Source organism: Scomber scombrus, chromosome 10 (assembly GCF_963691925.1).
Source record: "Scomber scombrus chromosome 10, fScoSco1.1, whole genome shotgun sequence".
Classification (NCBI taxonomy): Eukaryota; Metazoa; Chordata; class Actinopteri; order Scombriformes; family Scombridae; genus Scomber; species Scomber scombrus.
Genome location: NC_084979.1, coordinates 6,740,795 through 6,767,456, shown reverse-complemented (window position 1 = coordinate 6,767,456; position 26,662 = coordinate 6,740,795). Strand labels below are relative to the sequence as shown.

The window sequence follows — 26,662 nt, the reverse complement described above, 5'->3', positions numbered from 1 at the left end:
CCTCCATTCTCTCCGATGAAGAAGACCTTTACAGGACTTTATGTGTAAAATCTAAGTATTATGTTCTGTTTACCGTGGCGAATCCGCAGCCCGTCCTCCAAAGGGAGTAATGGAAGCAGATGGAGTCGCATGGGCCGACCGTAACATCGGAGCACCATCACTACAATGCTTCAGCTGCCCCCCCCTGTTGTCCATTCATTTGTAGCTGAGCAACTGCATAAGTCACTCACTAAGCCTTTCATTCACATGTTCAGTTAGGAAATAATTCATTGGAATTTAATCATGTGGTTATTCCTGATTGCTATTATGAAAGCAAGATAGAAAATCTCATACTGAGTTTAGAATAAAACTTACCATAGCCTGCTAGTTTTTAAAAAATGTGTGTGTGTGTGTGTAAGTAGAGGTTATGTTTAAAGTCTGCCATAAGCTAACATAAGCGGATAGAGTACTTGGTAGCCACTGACTCGAGCAATAGGCTTTTTTCTGTTTGGTTAAATCTGAAGTTTGGGTTTTTTTTTATAAATTAGGCGCGTCCAATCCGTAGAAAAAAGGGAGACAAGAAAGAGTTTCTTTGTCTTTCTTTTTTTGTTGTTGTTCTCTTCCTCTTTCTACCTTATTTCTGCGGCTGTTTAGTTTAAATAAACAAACAGATGGACAAAACACACACAGCTTTACATCGTCGTAGCACAAAATCTGTAATCTAATAACCATGCAGACAGCATAAATAAACATTTATTACCTCAATATGAGTTGGCTTTACACACACATACATACACACACCCACACACACACAAGCACGGGTCTTGGTGTCAGATGCCTGGCTATTTGTGTTAGCCTCATTAGTAACAGGTTGGGTTTGCAGAGGGAATAGAAGACTGGCAGGCTGGCATACGGGTGGCACAAGCTGTGTTTACTGTTGGGCTTAAGATGTTAGTAGACAGAACTCTATGTGTGTGTTTGCGTGACAGAGAGACAGACAGATAGAGAAAAAGAGAGAGATTGTACGTGTGTGTGTGCGTGCATGCTGTATATTCAGATGCACACGTACTGTATGTGGTAAGGCGAGAACGTAGTGTCTATCTGCAGGGCGCAGGGTGTTTGCAGACTGCGCCAGAAGCCATATAATGCCAAAGTTTTTGTCTGTTTGAACTGTTCAAACTGTTCAAAACGCTCCATTTTCGAGGTTTTAATTTTCTGAGTCAAGCTAAAACTGAGCCAGGCTTATGTCGATGTTGTCTCACCCCGCGCGTGAACATACGTCCAGGTTTGGGATGTAACATAAAACTCCTAACATAAAAAATTTGACAAGGTTGGAAGAAAAGTTTGTAATTTCAGCTGTAGTTCCTGAGAAAACCACCAAAGAATCAACAGACAAACTCACTCAGGATGGAAAACATTTTGAACCAGTCTTCTTGAATAAAATGTGACTGTTCTCTGTTGGATGAAAGAAAAAAACTGCCAAAAAAATAGTGAGAATTGATTTTTTTTTTTGATGAAAGTTAGAAATTATGTTGGATTGAAATACAGTCCTAAAAAAAATAGGATGTATAGTTCAGTCTTGTACTTTTTAAACAATCCAAAAGTCTACTTGTTTGATCATCAACCTAATCTAACCATCCATCCACCCACAGAAACACACCTGCCTTGCAATTTCTTAAAAAAAAAACACGCTTAACAATATTCAAGAAAACAAGTAGTAACATTTAAATGAGGTGGACCATATCTTTTCTTAGTTTAATACCATCCTAATTCTTTTCCTCCTCTAGTTTGTCTCCCTCACAGTCTTTCTCATGCTCTCTCATTCTCTCTCTGTCTCTCACACACACACACACACACACACACACACACACACACACACACACACACACACACATACTCCTGTCATAGTAGAGTATAGTTTGAAGCTGGTGGAAATAGAGCGTACAGAAGGAGATAATAATCCTCCTCTAAGTCTGACAGGTTGCTTGACATGCTGTCAGCAGGGGCCTCCTCGTAGTGCACCAGAAATATCCGCACACTAAACATAAAAAAACACACACACACACACAGCTTTACTCCAAATAACGCCATGGCAGTATCTATAATATTTCTGGCCAAACAGAGAGGCACAGGACTTATTTAAGATAGCACACATACATACATGCAGTATAAGCATTTGCACATGTTCGCAAATTATATCTTATTCATATACATGCACACACTGACAACATATATGTGTGTGTGTTAATGACATTCGCTTGTTGTGCAATCAATCGAGCAAAGTCAGCCTTCTGATCAGATTCAGAATCTACCAAGAGTTTTTTTTTCTTGTAAATACTGTATTAAAAAACTCCACTTTTCTGCTGTGTTGCATTTTCTTATGGAAATGCATACACTCTGGGCCCTATGTAGCCCGAGTCAAAGTTAAACGCTTTCATCCTGTGAGGAGCTATCTGCTCAATATGCTGCAGCAAGTGCTTCGGATCTGCTTATTAGTTTAGCTTGTTAGCAGCATTTCCACTGAGGCTGCACCCATCTGGAGATGAAGATATGAGTTTCATAATAAGTTAACGTTACAAAACATTGCAGAGTTGTGGCTAGCATTGCAGTTGCCTCATTATCTTGCCGGAGCAAAATAAAAAAAGTGCTTGTGTACAATTTTCAACAGTGGTACACACTCTATAAGTATTCTCCAACCAGCTGCATTTGATTTCAGATGAAGGCAGCTGTAACACAGACGAATATGACAACTGATTTTGACACTGAACTTGAGCTGAACTTGTAGTGACACCAAGACACAAGGTGAACAAACTTGTGTTGAGAACTTCAGCCTGTATGATAAGGACAGACAGTGTTTAGTTCGCAGTGGTGCTGAAGAAAGTCTGAAGGGCAAAACCCAGAAGCAGCAACTTTCTGGTGTCTGCCAGGCCACCAGCAGAGATTCCAATAAGTCATTTCTCCTGCCAAAGAAATAGTCTGGTACATTACCCCTCTTTAAAATACAACACATAACTTGTGCTTATTACATATTTCTGTACAGATTAAACAAATGAGATCTAACCAGATACCCATGTACTTATAGCATTGGGCTTTTTTAATATGAGCTCCAGATGTTGTATACTTATAGTACAATTTAGAGGATTTTTTACATTTGGGATCTGGTGAAGAGCATGTAATTAGTCTTATCTGTACTTCGTAAAAATCTAAGTTTAATCATGGCCTTTTGAATAGCAAAAAGATCTGACTTTATATTAGACAAAGCTTTGTCAATAGAGGGCACGATGAATAAATGACTGTACTGTTCACATATAATAATGAATGGAGCTGTTTCAAACCAATGAGCCAAGATCATTTACATACATACAATGGAAACAGGATAGGATCAAGTTTTGAGCCCTGTGGCACCCCTTTTGGTGACCATCTGCAGCAACTGCTTGAGTTCTGCCAGCAAGATAATTGTGAAACCAGTTCCATGCATTTGTGTCAAAACCAATTGAGCCAAATGAAGAGTGTGATATACTGTGTCAAATGCTTTTGACAAATCAATTAACAGGGCAATACGACACTCCCTCCTAGCCAGAGAACAAATTATATCATTTACTACCTTACATGCTGCTGTCAGGTTGTCATGTCCAGGTCTGAAACCACACTGATGGGGGTTTAAATTGCAGTGCTCAGATGGAAAGTGAGGCATTTGATTATGGATGAGCTTTTCTAAGATTTTGGCTGAACATGACAGTTTGCAGATTGGATGGTAGTTATTTGGATGGCCGGTGTCACCGCCTTTACATATTCCATATAGATATGAGGGTGGTATTGATCGTCTCATCTAACTCTCAGCAAGAAAGTGAATACGCATATTTTCCTATTGTTGCACTATTCCTATTTGCAGTATTTGAAGTTACTTTTACATTTTAATTACTTTGGCGACATGCATAGCACGTTTCTCTGTTTACTTAAAGACAGCAACATTTTGACTGGTAAATGAACAGACAACGGGTGCTGTCATTACTTTTTTCTCCTCAAAAGAAATTACAGGACATGTCATTTATGAAGCGGACCATGGAATGTAATTTGAGTTGGAAGTAAAAAAAATACTGTCCTATGTGCTGTGTGGTCAATCTTAATGTAAATATCTAAACAGGCTTAAATCAGCTAGCATTTGAAGCAGGTCTGGAATAGGGGAAAATGTGGTTGGCTGGTCACAGGCATTGCTGACTCAGATTGCTTAGAGCATTGACCATTGGTATGATTGGCTGACAAGAGAACCAATCAAAGCAATGCTCACAATTTGAGCACAAACTGCCAAATGAATGGAGCCTGTCTAGATGTAGAGACAGCCCCTTGTAAGCCATCCTACCCTTGATGGTGTTGCACTCAAATTTGTCCCAGCGGCTTTGCTGACACATAGAAACATGCCAAATGAAGGCATTCATACACAGCTCAAAGATGCAAACTAACAGAATGAATGTTACTGTATATTTTGCATACATAACCTTTTACTGAAAAGAACATTCAGATGTAATCTGTTTTTAATCACCAACATTTTGTTTACTAGCTGTTATTTAATTGCACATTTTTCTCAGTAACTGTAACAGATGTTTACATTTATTTCAGAATATAATTTACTTAACACCATTACATGTAACTAGTTACTCCCCAACACTGGTTATGTAAATATTAATATTGTAACTCAACAGAACTAACAGAATAGACAAATAGAACATGTGCATAAAGACTAGTGGATAGAAACACTTTATTTGCGGTTAGGTTGCAGATACTGTAACGTTAGCAGAGTTGTTAGTCAGAACAATTAGCTGACTAGGTTTTCCATTAGTGACCTCCGTGACCCCTGAATGGCTACAGTACAGGAGAAGAATACAAGACATACACACAAAAGAACAATGCTTAAGTAGATGGGAGTATGTACATTTAAGCATATAGAGCATAGAATATGACCCAGACACATCTTCCAAGCACACGCACACACATAATGCACACACCTACAGGCCCCCACAGAGTCCAGGGTCAATAGTATGACACCATATAAAATTCTTTTGTGTTGCTCAGTGAATGCCGTTGCCACCATCAGGTCAGACCAAAAGGTTAGATGAAGTGGGAGTATGTGTGGGTTAAAAGACTGCTCCTTTTAACAGCTGGATCAAAGAGTGGCATATGTGTGTGTCTGAGGGTTTTTTTGCCACCCACCTGCAGACTAATGTTTGTGATTTTTTTTTTGTCTGCTTAAGCAACTATGTGTATTTCGTATTGTCGTAAAAATTATTTCATAATCTACTTGTCATTTTAAGTTTCATTTTTAATGAATAGGCTTGTTTAATAGCATTTCATTTCATTATTTAACAACAAACATACAGAACAAGTTTATAGACCATGCATTTAAAAGGACATAGAGAGTAAAGATGAACAGAAACACCAACCATGTGGTCCCTTCTCACGTCAACACCGGACAAAGCAGAAGAATATTTGTTTCTTTTTCATTGAGATCAGACGACACCATAAACACTGGCAACAGGCAAATCTGAACAGTGCAAATTTACAAAACATGAACAAACCATTTACAAGAAATGACCTGTGACAAAACATTTTGCCATCTTCGTAATTCTCAGCCACATCAATTCCTGCTCCTACTGAGCCTTGTACCGTCTTCTTGACCCCCTCACTGCTGCTTGCTTGCCCTGTAACATCAGCCTCCGCTGGCTGATAAACGTTATCAGTCTTACTTGCTTGTCCTTCATCCTCCACCGCATCAATCCCTCTTTATCCACTTTTTAAAGAAACTTTAGACGCTCCGCTTCTGTGACATTTTGCAGTGGTATGTAATGATACCAATGTGATGGATAAAGCCAGCTAAACAACGAGGTCATGCACATCAGATCAAAGACTAAACTAGACAATAGCTTATTAATATGCACACTTGCCACCAACTGGACAGGAGTAGTATATCGCCCTCAGTGTTCTAATCTGTCAAAATGATGGAAAATATTTGGTTAATGCGACCTCAGCTCTGTTGGTCATTTATGAACAGCGAGAAGTCTCAGCCAACTCCTCATTTTGTGGTTTGTGGTTCATCATCTTGAAAACTACCTCTGACCTAATGCCAAATGTAAACACCTGCATGCAGAGAATGAACATAATCTAGCAACAGCCAACATTTATGTTTTACTTTCTCGCCAATGTGAGATGAACTAATATGTATTTCTGTATCGTTTTGGACTGAAGGCACCAATATTTTGGCTGTAATACTTTATGTTGAGCAGAAGGAAGGGTAGGGTGGTGACTATACAGTGTTAGTATAAAAAACCAAAGAGACAGCAGATGACAGCTGCTAGATCAGAAACTCAGCAAACACCCTATAATTCGGTGTCTCAATGGCAACCAATGACGCAACTCTCATTGCTTCATCCCACTGAGTTAGGTAAAAGGAAAATTCATCCTACAGAGAAATTGACTTCAATTTTTCCATATTAGGCTGATACTGGACTGGGTTGGCAATCCTGGGCTAAAAAGCCAAAATTACTGCTCATATCTAGGAAAACAAATAACACTGACACTAGAAATGTATTCTAATATGCCCATGTCTCTAGACCACATTATTTATATCTTTATTGTCTTTTTGGCAAGAGTTACTCATGTTCACAAAACTTCCTGAGGCCAGATGTATTGTATAAATTACACAAACCCCCCAAAATGACTTTCTCAAACACAAACACGTATCCTTAAAACAGTTAATATGTATTAAGACTGTGTACATCTCAAACATACTGTACCTCAGGCCAGAAGTAATCTGGTTGCGTAGATGGAAAAATGAGAAACTAGTAGCCAATTTAATCCGTTTTATGATTAGAAAAAATGTCAACCAAAAGCAGAAATGTAAACTACATTTTCATGTATTACCTTTGATGTTTAATGATGGCAACTGAGATATCACAGGTTCAGAACAGCTGGATGTGATGAATTAACGCTGTTACATACATCTACAGTCGTGCATGGTCGTGCATAATGACTAACCTGACGCACCAGATGGTTTGTTACGCAGAACCATCTGAGAAGCCGTCCATGGAAACCGTTGCTTTCGGGGCAGACACTTTCAAAACATACTTGGCAGGTGATTGGATGAATCATCTGTCTATCACTGTCTTACCTTGCGAGGCAGCTGGGTCTGTGAAGACACAACTGTTAACTTGAAGCCTGACAAGATGGATTCTCGTGTGACCTCGTGAATCCAGCTGCCTAGAAAGGTAACTCAATATTAGTTGCTCTGGCATTATTATAGAGCCTTACCAATGCCAATACAAATCTGTGCTGTTCTTTTTACTCATAGGTCTAAAGACTAGTGAAGCAGACAGATGTATTGATGTACGAATGAATTCACTCAGGGTTAATTGAGGGAGTAAAAACAATGTTTGAGATTCATACAACAGAATGCGTACACACTGCTTTAAAAATCTGACACAATACATCAGACAGCTGTGGTCACTCGCTCAGCACCCATTGCTTTTCCCCTGAGAGAAATGTTCTATTTTCAGCCATCAGGAGCTGTAGTTTTGCGTTACGTAATCTTTTTTTTTTTTTTTTTCACACTCAAATACATTTAGATTCAACATCCATGTCGTAGCAATAAAGTGTACATCTGTTCATTTTTTATCACAGGCAGGGCTGCATCTTTACCTTCATACCTTTTACATGCACACACTTACACACACAGAGCCCAATGCAACCCTTAATAGTCAGAGCAAAGACAAAAATCCCTGTTCACCTCTATTCTCTTGCCTCTGCCGCTTCTCGTTTCTTTATTTCTCTCTACCCTCCCTTCAAGCTTTTTCTCCCTTCTTCTTTCCCCCGTCATCCCTCTCGTCCCTCTCCAGCTGGTCCAGTTTGCTGGTTAAATATTTGGGGTGGATACTGGGTGCTGGAAGGCCTAAGCTAGGAGGATCAGCCGAGGAGAGGCTGCAGTTGTTGTGGATTAGCTGCTTGTTTTATCATAATACCACTGCCTGCTTGCCTGGAGTTTGGTGCTCGCCGGGCAAGCTGCACAGTCAGAAATCACAATTTCTTTAAAAAATGTATGAGTAATGCAGCTCATTATTGCTGCGCTTTAGTTACACTAGTAGAGGCTGGAATACTACTTCACAACTTTTCCTTCACACTGCGAGTTTAGTGTGAAAATAATGTCAGTGAACTGGGGTCCTGAGGTCTCCTGTGTGGTTCGCTTTATGGGTTTTTAAAAGTCTGAATGGCACAAAATGGAAAAGACCAAAATGGGAGAGACAGATGAAGAAATGTAGGACAGAAATAAATCTGTTGGTCATATGTGAGGACTGTCTTTATTATGTTATCAACTCTTATCAGTTTGATTTTATAAGAGAGACAGAAGGATGGGATTACTTTTTCATGACTTAAGTGATTAGGATTTGTGTTTTATCACAGTGTAGGATAAGATTAAACATATGTTGTTAACAGAGACCACCCAATATTGGTCAGCTGCTATTACCGGCTGATATTGGCATGTGACAGATATCGGTGTATATGTTGACCAGTATACACCGATATATATTTTTCATTATTTTTAAAGTTATATAGGCAGTATTTTATGAATTTTTCATTTTTTTTTAATTCAAGTTTTAGGTAGGGTTGGTAATCCTGTTCAGAAGCACTTTTTGTTATACTGGGTGAAATGGTCCTTCTATTATCATAGGTATCAATACATTATGACTTTAGAAAAAGGAACGGAGAAATCAGACCTCTGTGGCAGCCACAGGACTGATAAAACTCCGACCAATCCATGCTCTTCGCACCAAAAAGCAAAAACCAATCAAGTGCCTTCATGTCTAGTTCTGCATCCGCCCCCCTCTCTCCCTGCCTACTTTGCGCGTGCACAGTCTTCACCTGTCGCTGTTGCCGGTTTGTGGGGGCGTGGCTTGGACGGACTCACTGACGGGAGGGGGAGCAGCGGGGTGGAACTTAGAGGAGGCAGGAGGAGGTGCTATTTTCAAATCTTGCTAGATTTCCAACATTACCAACCCTACCTTTAAATATATAGTTTTTTATAATTATGAAATTCCCAGTGAAGTTTTTTTTTTTTTGTGGGCATATGTCTGTAGAATATCTGTATGAACTATAAAATATCATACCTCCATTACATATCTTTGTCAGAGTAAGAGTTTGATAACCACATTTGAGGGATCATTGCTAAAAGAAATGTGTGTTTATCTATATATTCTGTATATAAACGATATATTGGCCGATTTATCAATTTTTTATTTTTTCACTCCCTAATATCGGTATCAGCCCCAAAAATCCTGTACCAGTCAGGCTCTAGTTGTCAACATATAGAAGTGATTTAATCCAAAAATGGATGTAAAAGTATGGGGTTTTTTTTTTGGGGGGGGGGGGGTCTCTTGGTTTATCACACGTCTCAGGTTGGATCTCAGGTGTAACTGTTGTTGTGTTTGTGGCCACAAAACTGGATGAAAAGCTTTAAGACGTGAAGCCACTGCTTAAAATCTAGTTCTAGATTCTTCTAAAACTCATATATGCTGCGAACATATAAAACCATGAATAAACATTACATATAAAAACACACTTACTTACTATGCAAAACAACAATTCTTAACTAATGCTCTCTGTTTGTGTCTTCCTCTGTTGTCATGTGTGTTTTTAGAATTTGGAGAGATTCCAATCGAGCAAGGAGCAATTCCACGAAGCTGCCTCCAATACGGAAGTGAACGTGAGGTAAGATGCACACATACACATTCACACACACACACACACACACACACACACACAAACTAATTTACGATTCCAAAAGTAAGGACACATTATTCCTTGGGGCCTCTAAAACACACCCACCACCTCACACATCTACATAGGCATGCACACAGCAGACTAATAAGCAGCGATAGATAGGGATCTGCTCCTTTTCTCTCTCTTTTTTTTTTTAACCAGTTAAATGCGTGCATTCTCCAGAGCAAACCTGACTAATGTGATAAGTGTTTTAATTGGCTGCTTTAATTAAGCCGAGTTTAACAATACCCTATTTCCCCATCCTCGCCTCTCACTGTGGACTTGTAATGAGCCACAGCTAGGGAAAAGGTAGCTAATTATTGCCACTGCAGTGCAGTCTGTAAAACACCCTACTGTAATTCAAATTAGAGACCTGGCCTTGACTTGCTGTGAAATTTTGTCTCACACCAGCAAACGGGCTTTTTCCCCCCGCGATAAATCTCATCAGCACAGCTCACAGAAGTTAAACTTATGTGTTTATGGGTGGAACAAAATAATAATAAACACCACAAAATACTTCATGTCCTTCTGGATGTCCTTATTGCTGAGGGTAGGTTTTAGCTTGAGAAGAGATTTTGTGTGTTTCTGATGTTAAATTTAAAATTCAAATTTGACAAGAAAAAAAAAAATCATATATATGTAAAAATGAAAATCCTGCTTTACTACATCCTGAATCTTGTTTTTGGAATTTTGTGCATCTGTCCTAATGATGATAAGAACTTTTTAGTCAACAAGTGGATGCAGTGCTGAAACAGAAGTCCAGCTGGGTGAGTCAGAAGCTCATACAGGTTTTAAACCAACCACTAGGTTAGCCAAACTCACCTGCTATAGAAAATAAAGACAAACAGTTAAAAGAGTCCTGTTGTAAGTAAAGCCTGACCTGATATATCAGTCAGCTGATATTATCGGCCGATATTGACCTATCACAGATGTATTGGTATATATGTTGTCCAATATGTGTCGACATTTCTTTATTCAAGTTTAATATATGCATATGTTGTTGTTATGTGTTTTGTTTGTTCCGCATGTTTTTTTAAATTAATAGCTAATTCTAATAATTACATTCCCAGAGAAGTTTGCTGTTTCAGTGCACTGATGTCATTTTATACAATAATAATAATGTATTGTTAAACTGTAAAATATCATACATTCATTAGATTTGAGGCATCATTACAAAAATGTTTTATCTATGTATATTCTGTACATATATTGTCACCCAATATATCGATATTGGAATTATTTTACTCCCTGATATCAGTATCGGCATCAGTCCCAAAAATCCAGTATGAGTCAGGCCCTAGTTGTAAAGATCCGTCACAGTTGACAGACTTCTTGGTTCACCTTCGACCTATTATAGTTGCTGTTGTTGTGCAGTTTTTCTGTGCCATGAGGATTTATTACCGACTCTTTTCAGCTTTACTCCAAAACATAAATCCATCCATTTTCATCTGCTAAGCTGCTAGGACATGGACATTCTTCTGTTGAGCTTATGTTCCAACTTACCCATGAAGGAGACAGAGATAGTCAAAACTTGTCCACGTGTCACTCACAAATACAGAGGTTTAGATAATCAGCATAAAGGTTTGTGCTTGCTGGACATTATTGTAGCATGTCCTCCAATTTCAGCAATTACTTTGTTGAGTACAGTGTTTTCCAAAAGTACAGAAAGAAGAAGGTGTTATCAACCAGAAATATTATTTAAAAATGACATTATGGTTAGATGAGTTGAGAAAATGAGAACCAATCAATAACATTTATTCCAAAATACAAAAGATTGTGAATTTTAAACAGGGATGTTCAGTCAGTTAATTCAACTTGGAAGAATACAAAACTAATAGATCACCTCTTTGACTCCATTTACATACAAAACTCTGCACTTCAGTCTCATGCCCATTGAGAATAACACACTTTGGGCTTTCCCCCATGCTCACACGTACCGACTGTACTGTACATACGCAGCTCATTGTGAGCCAGCCGTGTAGTTAATTCACCTATTACATGGTAATCTGGAGCGACTGAACGCTGTTATCAGCAGCTTAGAAATATGAGATCCGCAGTACATTCAGATTTGCAGCTCTGCCAACGTGTTTTTGATGTCTTGTGATGCTGAAGACCAGGTGATCTTACCTCTGGGGAATACTGTACAGTAATACCTCTAATCCTCTGCTTGTTGGGATGGTGTGTATGTGTGTGTGTGTTTGTGTGTGTGTGTTTGTGTGTGTGTGTGTGTGTGTGTGTGTGTGTGAGTGTGTGTGTGTGTGTATGTGTGTACCGTAAGGGGAAAAAGGGGGTATTCTAAATCCATGAGTGTTTATCAGAGAAGATGAAACGATCCACGCTTCCTACAATACCTTTATGGTCAATTATATGCCTCTTTTACAGGTTTTAGAGAGTGGATTACTCTCCCTTTCATTCTGTAATCCAATCTAACCCTAACCTCCGGGGAATTCAGTAGTGTTACTTTAATGAGTGGATTAAAGTGTGAGGTGAAGAGTGTATCTGTGTGTTTGGTGACAAAATATTCAAAGTAAACAGGGGTGGGTTGGTTGTGGATCTGTATACAGCAGAGGTTATATCTTCTTCTGGAGCCCACCAATGCTGTAAATATATATACCAACATAATACTACTGAATAAATGACACTGCGACCTTACATATGATACATGCCCCACCCTACAGTTGATGTGAATATGTAGTTTGTGAACCCTTTAGAATTTGCTCTATTTCTGCATAAATATGACCTAAAACATTAACCCTAACAGTAACCCTAAACCTAAAACTAGATAAAGAGACATCAATTAAACAATTGAGTCAAAAACCTCACACTTCTTTGTTTATTTATTGAGGAAAATGATCCAATATTACATATTTGAAAACCATACCAAACACAAATACTTATTTAAAGTAGAGTATTTTTATATGTAAATCTTATTTTATATATCTTAAAACTTCTCTGTATGTCTGAGCTTCACTGTGCAGAATGATGAATGAGAGCGTTTGACACTAGGAGACTGTTTTCACATTTATCTTCAGAAAGTGGAAAGTTTCTTTGAGCTCATTGAAAATCCAATTTTAAGGGGGCGGCCCGACAAGCAGAATTTGTGACATCTCAAATAGTTTGGAGACAATTCTGGTCCAATATTCAATTTACACACGTGTGAAGTGGAAACTTAAAGTGTCCAGTGCACAAACACTGAGAATGGACTTTACAGTGAAGTAAGAGACATCAAGCAGTTAAACTTCCAAAATGACAAATATTTGCATATTCATAGATTCTTGAATCTTTGAATCATAACAAATGTGAACATCTTGTCCGCAGATAGTTGTATTAAATGCATTACTGACTCCTTACATTTCAGCTATGTAACCCAGCTACACTGTTGTTTGTAGGTGCATTATTCAGTAAATTCCTACTTGCTTACTGAGGGAAACCATGCATTGTATTACCTAGAGTAGCAGGACTCCAAAAAACGAAAAATAGGATCTCTCAGTATTCTGGCTCTAGTGATTGTTTTGGCATATAAAATTCAAATGTAATTTTCATCACAGCAGGATCTTTTTGGAAATTGATCAGTGAGATTAGAGCATTGTCCAGCTGTTTTATTGGATGAATGGTGTTCATATGTGAGTGAATCAGGCCAAATGCAAGTCACAGTAACTACAGAAATTGCCAGCTACAGAAAAAGTGTTCTCTTCTCTTCTCAAAACAAATGAAATATATGTATATTGTGTGAGATTCAGCTGTATCCAGTTCAGCTTAGGTGAGTGTTGTCTTGAAATCATAAAATTCAGCTGGAGTTTTATAAGAGAGAGGTGAAGATCTGAGAGTAACCGACATGCTAAATCATTTATGTATGAAAAGCAGCAGAGATTGCCATGTTCAGACCTTTCAGATATCAGAACCATTGAGTAGTCTGTGGGAAACTTCAGACAGACTCTGGTTTTATGTTTTAAACTTTTTTTTTGCGTGAAGTTTCTCTCTGTGCTGAGCTTGAGAACAAAGCTAGTGTAAAATAAGATGTGGTTGACTCCAAAAACCTCCTGGCTGCACTGTCTGTGTCATTCTGTGTTTTGTACAAGTGTGTGTGTGTGTGTGTGTGTGTGTGTGTGTGTGTGTGTGTGTGTGTGTGTGTGTGTGTGTGTGTGTGTGTGTGTGTGTGTGTGTGTGTGTGTGTGTGTGTGTGTGTGTGTGTGTGTGTGTGTGTGTGTGTGTGTGTGTGTGTGTGTGTGTGTGTATATATGCATATGCATATGTGTATGAGTGTGTGTGATGTGTTAATCCACAGTTTAATCCTTGGAGCAAAAAGGGCTTTGGCTGCCAGAACTCTGGGGGTTTGAATGAACCGGAGAGCACATGGCCAATGTGTCATCATCCCTTGTGTGTGTGTGTGTGTGTGTAAGAGAGGAGAGTGAGAGAAAGTGTGTGTGTGTGTGTAAGAGAGAGAGTGAGAGAAACATAGTGAGATTGACTGCAAATTGTAGTACTCTAAAACATCAAACTCAATGGGGCATGATAGAACAACCTCAGTAACTTCCACTATCCATTCTCTTCGTCTCTGTCTATCTTTGCATTGTCCAAACCTTCAAACTTACATTGAATTGTATCCATCAGTGCAGTTAATAAGAATACAAAGTTAATTTAACTCATTATTCATATATACTGTACTGTACAGTATAGTTGGTTGTCTAAACTCACCAAGAATGATAACATATATTATAATAAGTATATATATATATATATATATATATATCATAATAAAATAATATTAATTTTAGACTGGTAGTAACTGATTTTATTGGCCAGGTGGAGGCAGCTGAAATGAGTAATGAACACAACATTGACATATCATCACCAATTTAGTTCACATGGCCACATTTTGCTAGCAAATAGCTAGCTCATTTAAATGTCTGGCAGCTATAGAGCAGTATTATAATATGTTTGGAGTCATGCTTCTGTCTACCTAGTGAATGTTAAGTCCAATAATCAATCTGTTTTATCTCTGGTAAAACCTGACAACCATATCTGGCTCTTTAGCTTTTAAATGCTCCACTCTGTCCTCTAACTAGACGCTTACTATGTCTGTTTGCCGTCTGGTGCTGAGCAGGTGGTGTACAGTGTAGGGTTTTAGAGGTGTGAGCAGCTGTAAGCAGCTCTAAAACGATACTATGAGAGCAGTGAGATTGAAAAAACCCAGTAAAGTTGCAGACGGACAAATAATCAATGAACTGAAACTCACTATAAAGTTCTGCAAATTCGAGGGGAGCTGCAGCGTCGGGTGATAAGCCGTCCCAACTCACAGGGTTTGCAAGGTTTGTGATTGATTCGAAATATAACTTCAAAAGTGAGTTGAGCCTACAGCTGTAATCTTCATCACAGCGCCAGGTATAATTTTAAATATATACTGATATATCTCCCACTTATATTGTTCAGACAAATGTCATAAATGCTTTAACACCAGGGGCTGCTTATGATTCTTTACCTGGTTGTGACTAGACAGTCAGAGTTGATCTGAGATAATAATGACTTCATGTAGTTTTCATATCACACACTCCAATGGATGCTGTTGCCTAGCAACTTAGTAGGTTCAAACATAAACCACGCAATATATATATATTGCCTATATACTGTGTAATATGTATATTTCATATACAGGTACATTTTACCTAGATGTGGTTATAGGTGTAAATGCTTGTGTTTTTAATCTGGTTTCGTTATCACTATTATTAACAACAGGTGTTTCACAATATTATTTTAGGAGAAGTCAAAGATTGGGGGACATTGATATTTTATTAAAGCATAATGACGTTCAGTTGAAAAGCTTCCACAGGTAAATTTTAGCCCGTGGCAGTTCTAGTGTTACTAGGCAGTCTTTGTCAGATCCTCCCTGTCTGTGTGAGAGGATACCAGCCTCAGAGATCAATCAGTGATAAGAACGACAAGCCAAGTCCAGACTGCAAGTTACAAAATAGACTACTCTGCAGTTGTTGTTGGCTGCGCTCTAAGAGAAAAGCTTGACAAAAACAAGATGTGTGCTTCACTGAATTCTGACCCAGTTCAATTTCAAATGTGTACATTACAAGCCACTGAGTTTCCACCTGGCTGTTTTACTGAGAACACTTACATAGCAAACTGGTTTCAACGGCAAGGGGAAATAATGTTAAAGCAGGTACGTTGCTGACATTATCAAGTGGACTGTCATCTGCTTTTATTTACAGCTGTCAGAAGTATTAGCTTATTACAAGATATTCTTCATGTTAACACAGACCATGACATGTTATGACTGCTGTATTTCAAGCATTTCCTGAATCTAACCAGGCAAACTTTTCCAAGCTCTTCTCATGAATAAGAGAAAGCTGAGTTATATGTTGTGTGTTTGTGTGTATATATACAATATTCAATATTCAAGTCCAGGTGTACTTGATTCAGCCCTCCTTGGATATAGGCCTGTCACAATAACTACTTTTGTTGGACGATATATTTTCTTAGAAATAATCGCGATAAACAATATTATTGTCATTTGAAGATCATTTTAAACCACTGATATAATTATGATATAATAGCACAGTGAGGAATGGAGGACACTACTTGCTTAGCCAATGTGACATGAATAGCATCTTAGCTGCTAACGTTCAGTGTGGCAATATTGAGGTAAAAAAAAATGTGTCAAGGCCATGTGTCATACGATAAGTCGACATATAGATATGATGATGTTGACAATTTTGTTATTGTACGATAAGTCAATAAGGATATCTATTTCCATTCAAGATATATTTCCACTGATGTATATTAAGATGTATGACTGGGCTGGAATCCATTCTTAACTAATATGGTTAAAATAATATAAGATAAACATTAAGATAAACAAATGAATGTCAATGTACATTATAAGAATGAGTGGAAAATGAACTGATGCAGTATATCTCCACAGCTGACTGGCAACAAATGTGCAAAAACACACATGAAACAACTTAGTCAAACTTTGGGAAAGAAGTCATAGAAGATTCTAATTCAATATTTTAAGACACTGAATAAATTCAAAGTTAAGTATAAAGAAAATGTAACTCCAAGATGTTGGAGAGAATAATGCGGTGAGCAGATGGCAAACCACAGTCATACATTCTGGTCATGTAAAGCTGTAAGTGGCTTCTGAGAAAATTCAATTAGAGAACTGTTAAAACATATTTGATATTCCTCTAAATAAAAACCCAATAGTCCTGTTTCTTGGAAACATACCAGAAGAGATTAAGAAGAAAGATTCTCACTTCTTACTTTTAATAAGGGAAGCAATAATTAAGCAGATTATAAGGAATTAGTTAAAATATGGTAATGGGTTAAATGAAATATATGGAATAGAAAAAATAACCATGTTGTAGAAAGCAGCCTCTTTACCAATTCGCTACTTTTCAGAGCTGCAAAATAAACCGACTCTTCAACAAATAACATTTTGAAGGTCATGGAAATGTTCAGATTCATAGAATATATATATATATATATATATATTTATTGTATCTTACTACAGAGCTGTGTCAATCTTTGAAGAAAGTAAATTCACATATCCGGCGTGAGTAAGAGCGAGAGGCATTGAGGGGAATGAAGTACTCTACGTCCACTTCAGTATTTACAAGAGACAAAGTGAAGTCTGAGAACTAGTACGTATAGGACCCTCTCTCCGCCTGGTCGCAGGTGCGATAGGAATGGAGAGATTGGGGAGAGAACGAGTGAAAGAGCACGATTTAAGATATGGGGGGGGGAGAGAGGATGTGTGCCCTCAGTCAATTGAAAAGCTGTCAAGGTGCAGGTGCATACAAGCTATAAGGTAAAGATAAGAGGCAACGCTGTCTGTCTCGCTGTTTTCCTCTTCACCTCTCCCGCCCCCCCCCCTCTTTCTCCCTTGTTATCATCTCTCTTTTTCTCTTTACCCCACCAGTATTAATCAAACCGGTAATGGTAAAGTAGTCTGTTCAGGAATTCTGACCCTCCAACATGTCAAATGCCATTTCCTGCCTCACTAGATAAGGATGGACCTGTTTACCTCACTGTCTTGCATTTTTCTGCAGAGCATCAAGGTTCTTAAGGGAGAATGAGAATAGCTCCTCTACTTATTTCCCTCTACACCGCGGTTTAAACATTTTCTCAGCAAATTACATTTCCCCAGCACTTTACAGAAATGTAAGATTAGGGTGAGTTATGTGCTTTAACTGTTTCTTGTCTTACAGGAGTAACATAGTGGAGGCTTGTTGTCTCTGTGAGTCCAGGAGGTAGTTTGCTTTGCCAAGAAATAGCTCTGGTGCGTTACTCCCCTTAAAACTACAACCAATCTGTCATTTTTACACTCCACCTTTAATGTAGGATATCACTCGCAGAGTCACAGCAGGAAGAGTGTATTAAAATAGCAGTAATAATGTTAAACCTGTCAGTCTAAGCTAAAGCAGCTCAGAGCAAAGAGAACCCCCCCCCCCCCCCCCAGACTCCAGAAACAGAAGGTTGGTAAAGGTAGACAAAAGGTCAAAGTATTTTTAACATTTTGTTGAGAAACAATGGACTAGCTGTAATTTGTGTTGGAATGTCAAATAAACATGAGCTTGAAACTCATAAGTGAAGGATTACAGACTTTTGAATGTGGACAGTAACAAAATAGATCCACCTGGGATTCAATTTAGCAGGGACACAGATGCACCTTTGTTCTTAAATGTGATCTAAATATAACTTTTAGTCACTGACAAAATGCACGAATTACAGCATAGTAACTCTCAGCTTTCAAAAAAGCTCCCACACACTATTTCGCTCACTGCTGTTTGTTTAATTAAGTTGGTGAAACGTTTGGGTCTTTCACACATTCATCAGGCATATCACGGGCAGCATTACCACTTTTTAATACAGGCGTGTCCAACTCACTTTAGTTCAGGAGCCACATACAGTCCAATTTGATCTTGAGTGGGCAGGACCAATAAAACCTTTGCATAATAACCTATAAATAATGTATTACATATATAATACATACTATAACTTGACTATAATAAACCATCTAGGGTTACCCTGGTAAGAAATACTGATAAAATGTGTCCAAGCCTCCTGAGGAAAAATCTGTCCTTCGAATCTGAATAACGTTGCAAGTCAGTTATCATGCTGGATGTCCACGTGAAGATCAGAAGCCTTAGCTGTGAATGGCGAGAGAAAATAAGTGAGAATAACAGCGTGTTTTATTGAAAAAATGTTACTTTTCAGCAATTTTCACACTTTACAAAGTTATCCAGTGGGGCTGAATTAGACCCCTTTTGGTGGACTGGTCCTATAGATGTCGTATTTATTGATAAAGTGACATCATATCCTTAATTGTACTGTTTATCTATTGTTGTATTGTACTAGTTTTCTATTCTTTATCATTTCCGTTCTATCATCTTACATGTGACATACACTATTTGTATTAACCCAGGTGCTCAATTAATCATTTAGACAGTGATCTTTTCTAGTCTTCTCATTGGTTGATTGTATGTATATATTGACGTGCGGTAATGCTGCCTGTGATATGCCTGATGAACCAAATCACTGCAGTAACTTCATAAAACAAACATAAGTGAGTGAGACAGTGTGAAGGAGCTTTTTTTTCATTTTTTGATTGCACTTTCCTCCTACGCACCTGCCACTACTCAGGTGTGCAGAGATTACTTTCTTTCATTTTTGGAGAAATGTAGGAAACAACATTGTGTTTAATAAATATTGTAATAATTGTAAGAATAAGTTTAAGCTGCAAGGTTGTTAAATAATGATTTATTGAATAAGCACGTAGCGCACATCTTGTTCATCAAGATGCTTTATTGACAGAATTTGCTATAATGCCATAATGAGGCATGTAGTCGGGTATTTAGCTGCTGCTGCTGCTCTGAGTTTTTGTGCAACATTTATTTATTTCCCCCAAAGCCTAATAATTAAACATTGACATCGAAAGCTACAGTACTTCTGCGGTGCTTTCTGCCCACACAGACGTGGCATTATTTTAAAATGAAACAACACACTACAGTCAAAATTTGTAATAAAACATGTAAGCAAGATGTCTTAGACTTGGGTTTTGTATTGTATCCCTCACAGTCAGCCACAATATTAGATTCCTTTCATTTTTCTTCTTCCTCAGGCACTATTTTGTCTGAGATGTTAACATGATTTTCTAATTACTCGCCTGAAACACAGTAGAGATACCGATGCTTTGTAGTTGACAGGACAGAAATAAAATGGCATGTAGGACAAACTGCTTCACATGTGTAGCCAAAGCTATTAACTAAAACACAAAAAACAGAGGCGATAAAAGCATCTTCCTATCAGTCTCGTAGCTTTGCCAGAAGCATTTGTAGTCATCAGTGTGTGTGTGTGTATGTGTGTGTGTGTGTGTTTTTTGTGTGTGTGTGTTTTTTGTGTGTGTGTGTGTGTCGTCTCCCATTTTCCAATTTCTGCTCTTTCATTTCCCTCCTTCTTCCGTCTCCGTAAGCTGGTCTGCGCGGTCCAGAAGTCTGAGGCCTCCACGTTTCTTCCGCCTCCGCCTCCGTTTGCCGGAGATTAAAAATAATGGGCAGCGCCATTAATTAACCAACTAATCTTACTGTTTATGTTTTGTCGTATTTACAGCTCACAGACGCGTAGAGAAGTCTCCCAAAAAGGAGCGCTCCTACACACATTTCAACGCTTTAACAGCACACACACACACACACACATGAACAGCAACAACAACCCTGTACGTGGCTCGACAGGCTGTCAGGGACGGAGCTTTACCTCGTTCTTCCCCCTCTCTCCCTCTCTCTCTTTATTTTTATTTATTTATTTTTCGGTAAGCGGCTCAGTTAATATTGTTGATTTAAGACCTCACCTTCAATTTGGTGTAGCATGTGGACAGAGCTTTAGCTTTTGCCGCGGCTGAACCAATTTTCTGCTTCAAGTGCCTTTAATAAACCACGCAGCGCTATCAGGAGGCTTCGGCTTCCCTGATGAAGGCCATTTATTTCAAATTAAAGGAGAGTTCCTTATCTTCGGCGGCCTCGAACAGAGAGGGGAGAGATAAAGATGGCGCGCTTTGGTGTCGTCCTCTCTATGTTGTTAATGTGATGAGAGGAGAGAAAGAAAAATGGGGGAGGGGGGGGGCTGAAAGAAAAGTAAGAAAATAGACCAAGTTGGAGAGAAGAAAGAAAGAAGATCGATTAAACAGGAAAGATAAACCAATGGAGGTGGTGGGGGTTGGGGACAAAGTAATCTGATAGGCTGTCGTGTTTTTAAAATGGTCTTGTGAGAGAGCGCTAATGGACGCTTTATTTCCTCCTTCGTCTTTTTGATCTTCCTTCCTCTTCATGCGTTTTTTTCCCTCCATCTCTGTTCATTTTCCTCTTTAACCCCTATCACCCCAGCTCAGATAAACTCAGTCACTGCAATCTTTGATACCGTTGCTGATGATAAAGCGGCCGTGCTATGGATATGGATATTCTGTAATTGAAACGCTGGGGTCAGCTTTCCTTTGGGAATTCAAAGCCCCCCCCAAAAAAGAACCTTTAATTTGGCTTTCAATTAAATCGGGTGTTAAATGCTACTCGTGGAGGAAGTGTGTACGCACGCACGGGCGCGGTGTAGAGGAGACCAATGTATGTTCGTGGCTTTCTATACCTGCGTGGGTGTACATAACTCGCTTGTCTCTGCTTCATTCAGTCAGAATCCATTACAGTGAGGCACCCAGGCAGCAAGCCTGTCATAGTTAACAATCACACAGATAGACAGTCGGAGACCAATTATAATACAGCCCACATATCAAATTAAGCACTGCTAATTCAATCTATCAAAGCCCACTTTTCTGCTGTATTTGATCAGGAAGATCCAACCCACTCAATTAAATGTGATTTAGCACTAATTGCATGATTTATAAGGAAGCACGTACTATACTAACCATAGGTTGTTAAACAGGTTGCAGCGAGTCTAGATGGTAATTGTTTTTTAATTGTCTTTGTCCTGACTCGTTTAATCAGACCTCGGCCCTCGCAAATGTTTTTTCATCCTCTTTTTTTTTTAGTCGTGGCTAACAGTTGTCTACACTCACTGCGTAGTAAAAGCTACCGCTACCATGTTTATCTACACAGGATGCATTCAGGAACAGTACTGAGTGTAGGTCACCCCTGTTCTGACATCACTCATACCACAATACATGATCAGAGCAACACCAATACTGGATTTTTGGGGCCAATGACAGTACCGATATTAGGAAATTAAAAAAATTCTGATATCAAGCACTTGTGGTTAACTGTTAACTGCACCAGATTAAAGGTTTTTAAAGTTATATATGATTACACATTGTTGTTAGGTAATAACTGATTTTTGGTCACTTGAACAGTGTGAACCCGACAATGACACATCATATTTTGTGAACATTATCATTCATTTTGAACCATGTTTGTGGCCACCTCATGAATTTGAGCCGAATATTCAATCTCCTTTTAACTTTGGTTTTGTCTTCACCAACTCCTGAGGGAAATATCTGGCTCTTTAGCTGCTAAACGCTCCGATATGTCACCCAGCTTTGTTTGTCTCCTGGTTGCTGCCAGGCAGGTTTATCATATGCTGAAAACCGCTGCCTGTTGCTGCCTGTATGCCACTAAGAAATGTGCTTAAAACATTATTCCTTTGCAACTTTTTCCTCCATCTCCAAGGAGCTAAGGTACCTGATGACATCATGATGGACTATAGTTTTTTCTTCATCGTAGCCCGTCTGCATTATGTTTCTGCGAGCCTAACTGTCAGTGACTAGTGGAGACCGAACATAATTCCATCTTTCTCTACATTTGTGTCTCTCTTTGCAGGTCACGCAGCACCGACCCGGTGTGTTCTGGCCTGCAGGCCCAGATCTTATCTTGTTACAGGGGGAACAGAGAGCAGACCCTCAAGTGTGCAGACCTGGCCAAAGAATACATGCGGTGTATCAATGCTGCAAAGAAGGTGAGCGCTTTCTCAAAATCTGGAAGATAGAGAGAGGGAAGATTTCATAAATAGATGAATTAGAGTTAATATGTCTGGAACAGAAGTATAATTGCAATTATTGTGTCAGCACCCTAAATAATAATGATAATAATAATATCATATTGTACTTCACTTGGGGAAGTTTGGGACAAAACACTCCAGTATGAGTGGTGGCGTTTGAAGTTTTCCACGGAGAGATATGTTGTTATTTTCAGAGCGCTGCTGTCTGATGTAAAAGAAAGAAATCCATTTTTTTCTCATGTTCCTTAGATTATTCTGGGGGAGTTAAGAACAAAAAAAAACAGTTAGATTGATAGGATTTTGAGTGCTGTCACTTTAGGTTTTACACAGAGAAAAGTCTTGTCATTAGAAACTGCTTTCACAGTGAATGTCTGATGTAAAAGTACGAAATCCAAGTTCACCAGCACTACCGAACTTGTTTTCCTACCAATACTGAAAGTGACACCTTTTCAAAGCCAAACACAGTCAAATATGTCTTCAGTCTCTGCAGCCTTCAGCCTTTTGGGTTTTTTTTTTTAGTTTACAGGCACAAAATAATTCAAAGAAAGTGAAGAAAAGCGGGCTGTCATCAGAAAACAAGCAGTAAAATTGAACGTCAAACCAGATATATGGACAGCATTCATTATATTTTTTGCTACTTTCTGAATATAACCGTGCACTTGAAGTACATTAACATTGCCCTTGGTATATATTCAAGTTTAATTAGGCTTTGAATTTAAGAAAACTCACTCAAAATTGCAAAAAATCAGGATTCAAGTAAACAAGAGAGGGTCACCCAGTCAGACGCCAATATAATGTCTGCAGTTTCATCATTGAATTTCAAGTAGTGTATACAACCAAATTCTGACTGCTTTTGACTGTAAATAGGATTTCATAATCTTCACAGAGACTTAATTTGTTTATGTGCTTTGGATGTTTTGCATTGGATTGAGTTTTAACCCCAGACTCCATCAAAAGCAAAAGAGAAGGATAAACTATGTGTGATGCTGATGATATAAGGCTCTAAATGCAGATATTTACATCATTTAGACATTGTGTTATAACAATAAGAGTACATCTTCTAGAGATGGGTATTTTCAACACAGGTTTTAAATCTGAAAATGTTACAGCATGCAACATATTTTCAGTTTTTCTCTCTATATATACACTTTTATCCTCCTGTACCAGCAGTCACATCATTGTCACCTAGAGATTCAGTAATGGAAGAGCAAGTTGCTTTGAGGTTATAAGAGTAAAATATGTGTCCAATCTCTATTGAGAGTCCTGATATTCCAACCACCATCTCTGGTGTCATTTTAACTGTGATGTGAGATTTGATGAAATCTATTGTACAACATTGCATTGATGTTTAACCTTGTAAAAAGCACAACACAGTGACGTGAGACTAGAAAATTTCAAGGCGGACCTAATTATCAATTACATAAAGCTTTGTGAATTAGAGATTAAAAACTTTATATAAATTCTGGCAAAGCAGAAAGATTAAAGTTGTCCGTCACCACAACAGATGACATTTGGAGTCGGTAGAGGCAATTTATGAGATGAGTGTAGATCCAAGCAGAAGAAAAAGGACAGATAAAACATTTCACATGAATTCCACATGACGGAATAACAACAGTAGGATTTGTATTATTGTTGTTGAATGTTAAATCAGTGCAAACAAGTTAATATTAACAATGGACAGATAGATAACGGTTTGCTACAGGTGGTAGCTGGCCAGCTAATATTAGCCTTGAGCTGGGAACGTTCATGTTAAGCCGACCAGTTGAAAGAAAATAACATGTTATTATTTAAAGAAAATAACTTGCAGATAGATTTTTAATTGTATCCTGTAGGCTATAGGCTTAGCTGTAAACCCATGTGTCCGCCTGGTACATGAACACACTGTAATTAATCATAATCACCTTTGCTTACTATATGTATATTTAATATTTATCTCATCACTCTTCACTTTATTAAATTACTTCACAGAAGCAGCTTCAGCTGTATAGTCATGGTGTAGATTTCTGAAGATGGTTGTGTTGTTATTCTGTGTAACTACACTGAGAAATGCTTGTATGTATAAACATACATTGCCAATAAAGATGATTATGATTTATAGATAACATTATAAATGATTATCTATTAAAGGCTGTGGCAATTTAGATGATTAAATATGAATTAATTGTTAGACATGTCCAACACATCTAGTCTGATATTATGGATGTCTTCTAATGAAGCTGGACATGTGCAGCTGTTTGCTGTGTGTGTAATACACAATGTGGATTTTGTTGGGCCAGTTGTTGAATAGTGACAGAAGCTCAGTCATTTAAAATCAGTGTTTGTGTTATTAAAATGATCATTTAAGTAACTTGTGTTAACAATAGGCAACGGTAAATGGTAAAAAAAAGAAAAGATATTACTTTATATACAGTGCATACTATATAGAAGGTAGTTATGTACAGTATATTACGTATAGCCTGTTTAGATTTACAGTGGTGAGTGAAATATATTGCACATTTTGTATTTTAGACTAAAATAATATATATATAATTTGTAGGTCCAGTGTGTTCTGATATAAATGTTATCCCAGTCTACCCACAACAGACTTCCAGTCCAGACTCGTTTTATATCAAATAATCTGCTGTGTTTACTGTATTTAATGTTAGTTCAGCTGCTGGAAACAGCTGCTCAACTGGACAGATGTCCTGGTCCAACAACTTTATCTGTCCATGTACTTCCACCGCTAAACTGCATTTATACTCAGAGCAGGGGAGTGTCTCTTATACAGTTCATCTTTTGTGTTGATTTTGTCGGAAGTGTGTGTAATTTGAGTCCTGCTGTCGGACATTCAGCTTTAACCGAGCAGCTGCTTCTCTTCAATATACTAGTTTAGCATTAGCGTGAGCCTCAGATAGCTAGTCCACACCACTGCCAAGCAGCTCAATAAATAACTCAATTTAATTAAAGAGTAAGAGAATCTACCTGCTGGCACAACTGCATACAACAGCAAATGTGATGACAGTTACTCACATCCCTCCCCCTCTGCATTATCACTTCATATATTTTTAATTAGTTTAATTATTAACAGCAATTAACCAATAATCAATTCATCAGTGAGATCCGTACTTTATATCATCTAATTCTCTGTACTAGTTGGACCAATTTGCAACATAGCCAAGCCTTTGTGGAATTTTTTGGAGGGTGTGGGTGGATGTGTTTTAAGGCGCCTCAGTTTTCAGCCTCAGCTGTCTTTGTCTTGAGTCGACTCATGTTATCAGCTACAGAAAGTGTCTACTGAGTCAACATTTCCCGCCTTTTTTCTCTTTGGCATTTTTCTTGTATCTTATCCACAGTGAAAAACCAGCTACCTATTCATGCGCTCAGTAAAATCTATCCTTTGTACTTCACTTTTCAGCATTCCACATTACTCGATTGGAGCTCCACAAGCATTATGCATCACTGCAGCAGTGTTAAGTTATAAATGCACAGAAAGTTAGAGAGAAAATGTGAGCAGGAGGAGGAGGAGGAGGAGGTGAAGGACAGAATATTGTAAGCTTGCACTTCCGAAGTCTGTACAGTAGAGGCGTTTGAAGCTGTAGCTGCTCATCATGTACCCGGACAACGTATTGCGAAGCCTCATGCTGCTCTCTGCTCACATCCTCGGTGCGTTGATCAGGGGCACTGAAGCTTCCCCTGGCATACAGTAATACACCATGTGATAATCAGCTCGCTGAAACTTGATCCCCCCCCCCCTCTTGTACTAATGTAGTGTGTGTGCATGGATGCCTGTACGTGTGCACACTTTCAATAGCGTCTGAAGCTTTTGTATTTGTGTTGTATGACACCCTGCAGACACACACACACACACACAAACACACTTTTCTAGACACACATCTGA

At 38.4% G+C, this 26,662-nt stretch overlaps 1 protein-coding gene across 1 annotated transcript in view; it reads left to right on the top strand.

The window, feature by feature from the left end:
• Nucleotides 1-26,662, top strand: part of LOC133987375 (MICOS complex subunit mic25a-like) — an 84,111-nt gene that overhangs the window by 38,284 nt on the left and 19,165 nt on the right. Inside the window, exons 6-7 of the mRNA XM_062426716.1 lie at nt 9,662-9,732; nt 22,608-22,743. Of these exons, the coding sequence (XP_062282700.1) occupies nt 9,662-9,732; nt 22,608-22,743 (207 nt within the window). The remainder of the gene's footprint in view (nt 1-9,661; nt 9,733-22,607; nt 22,744-26,662) is intronic.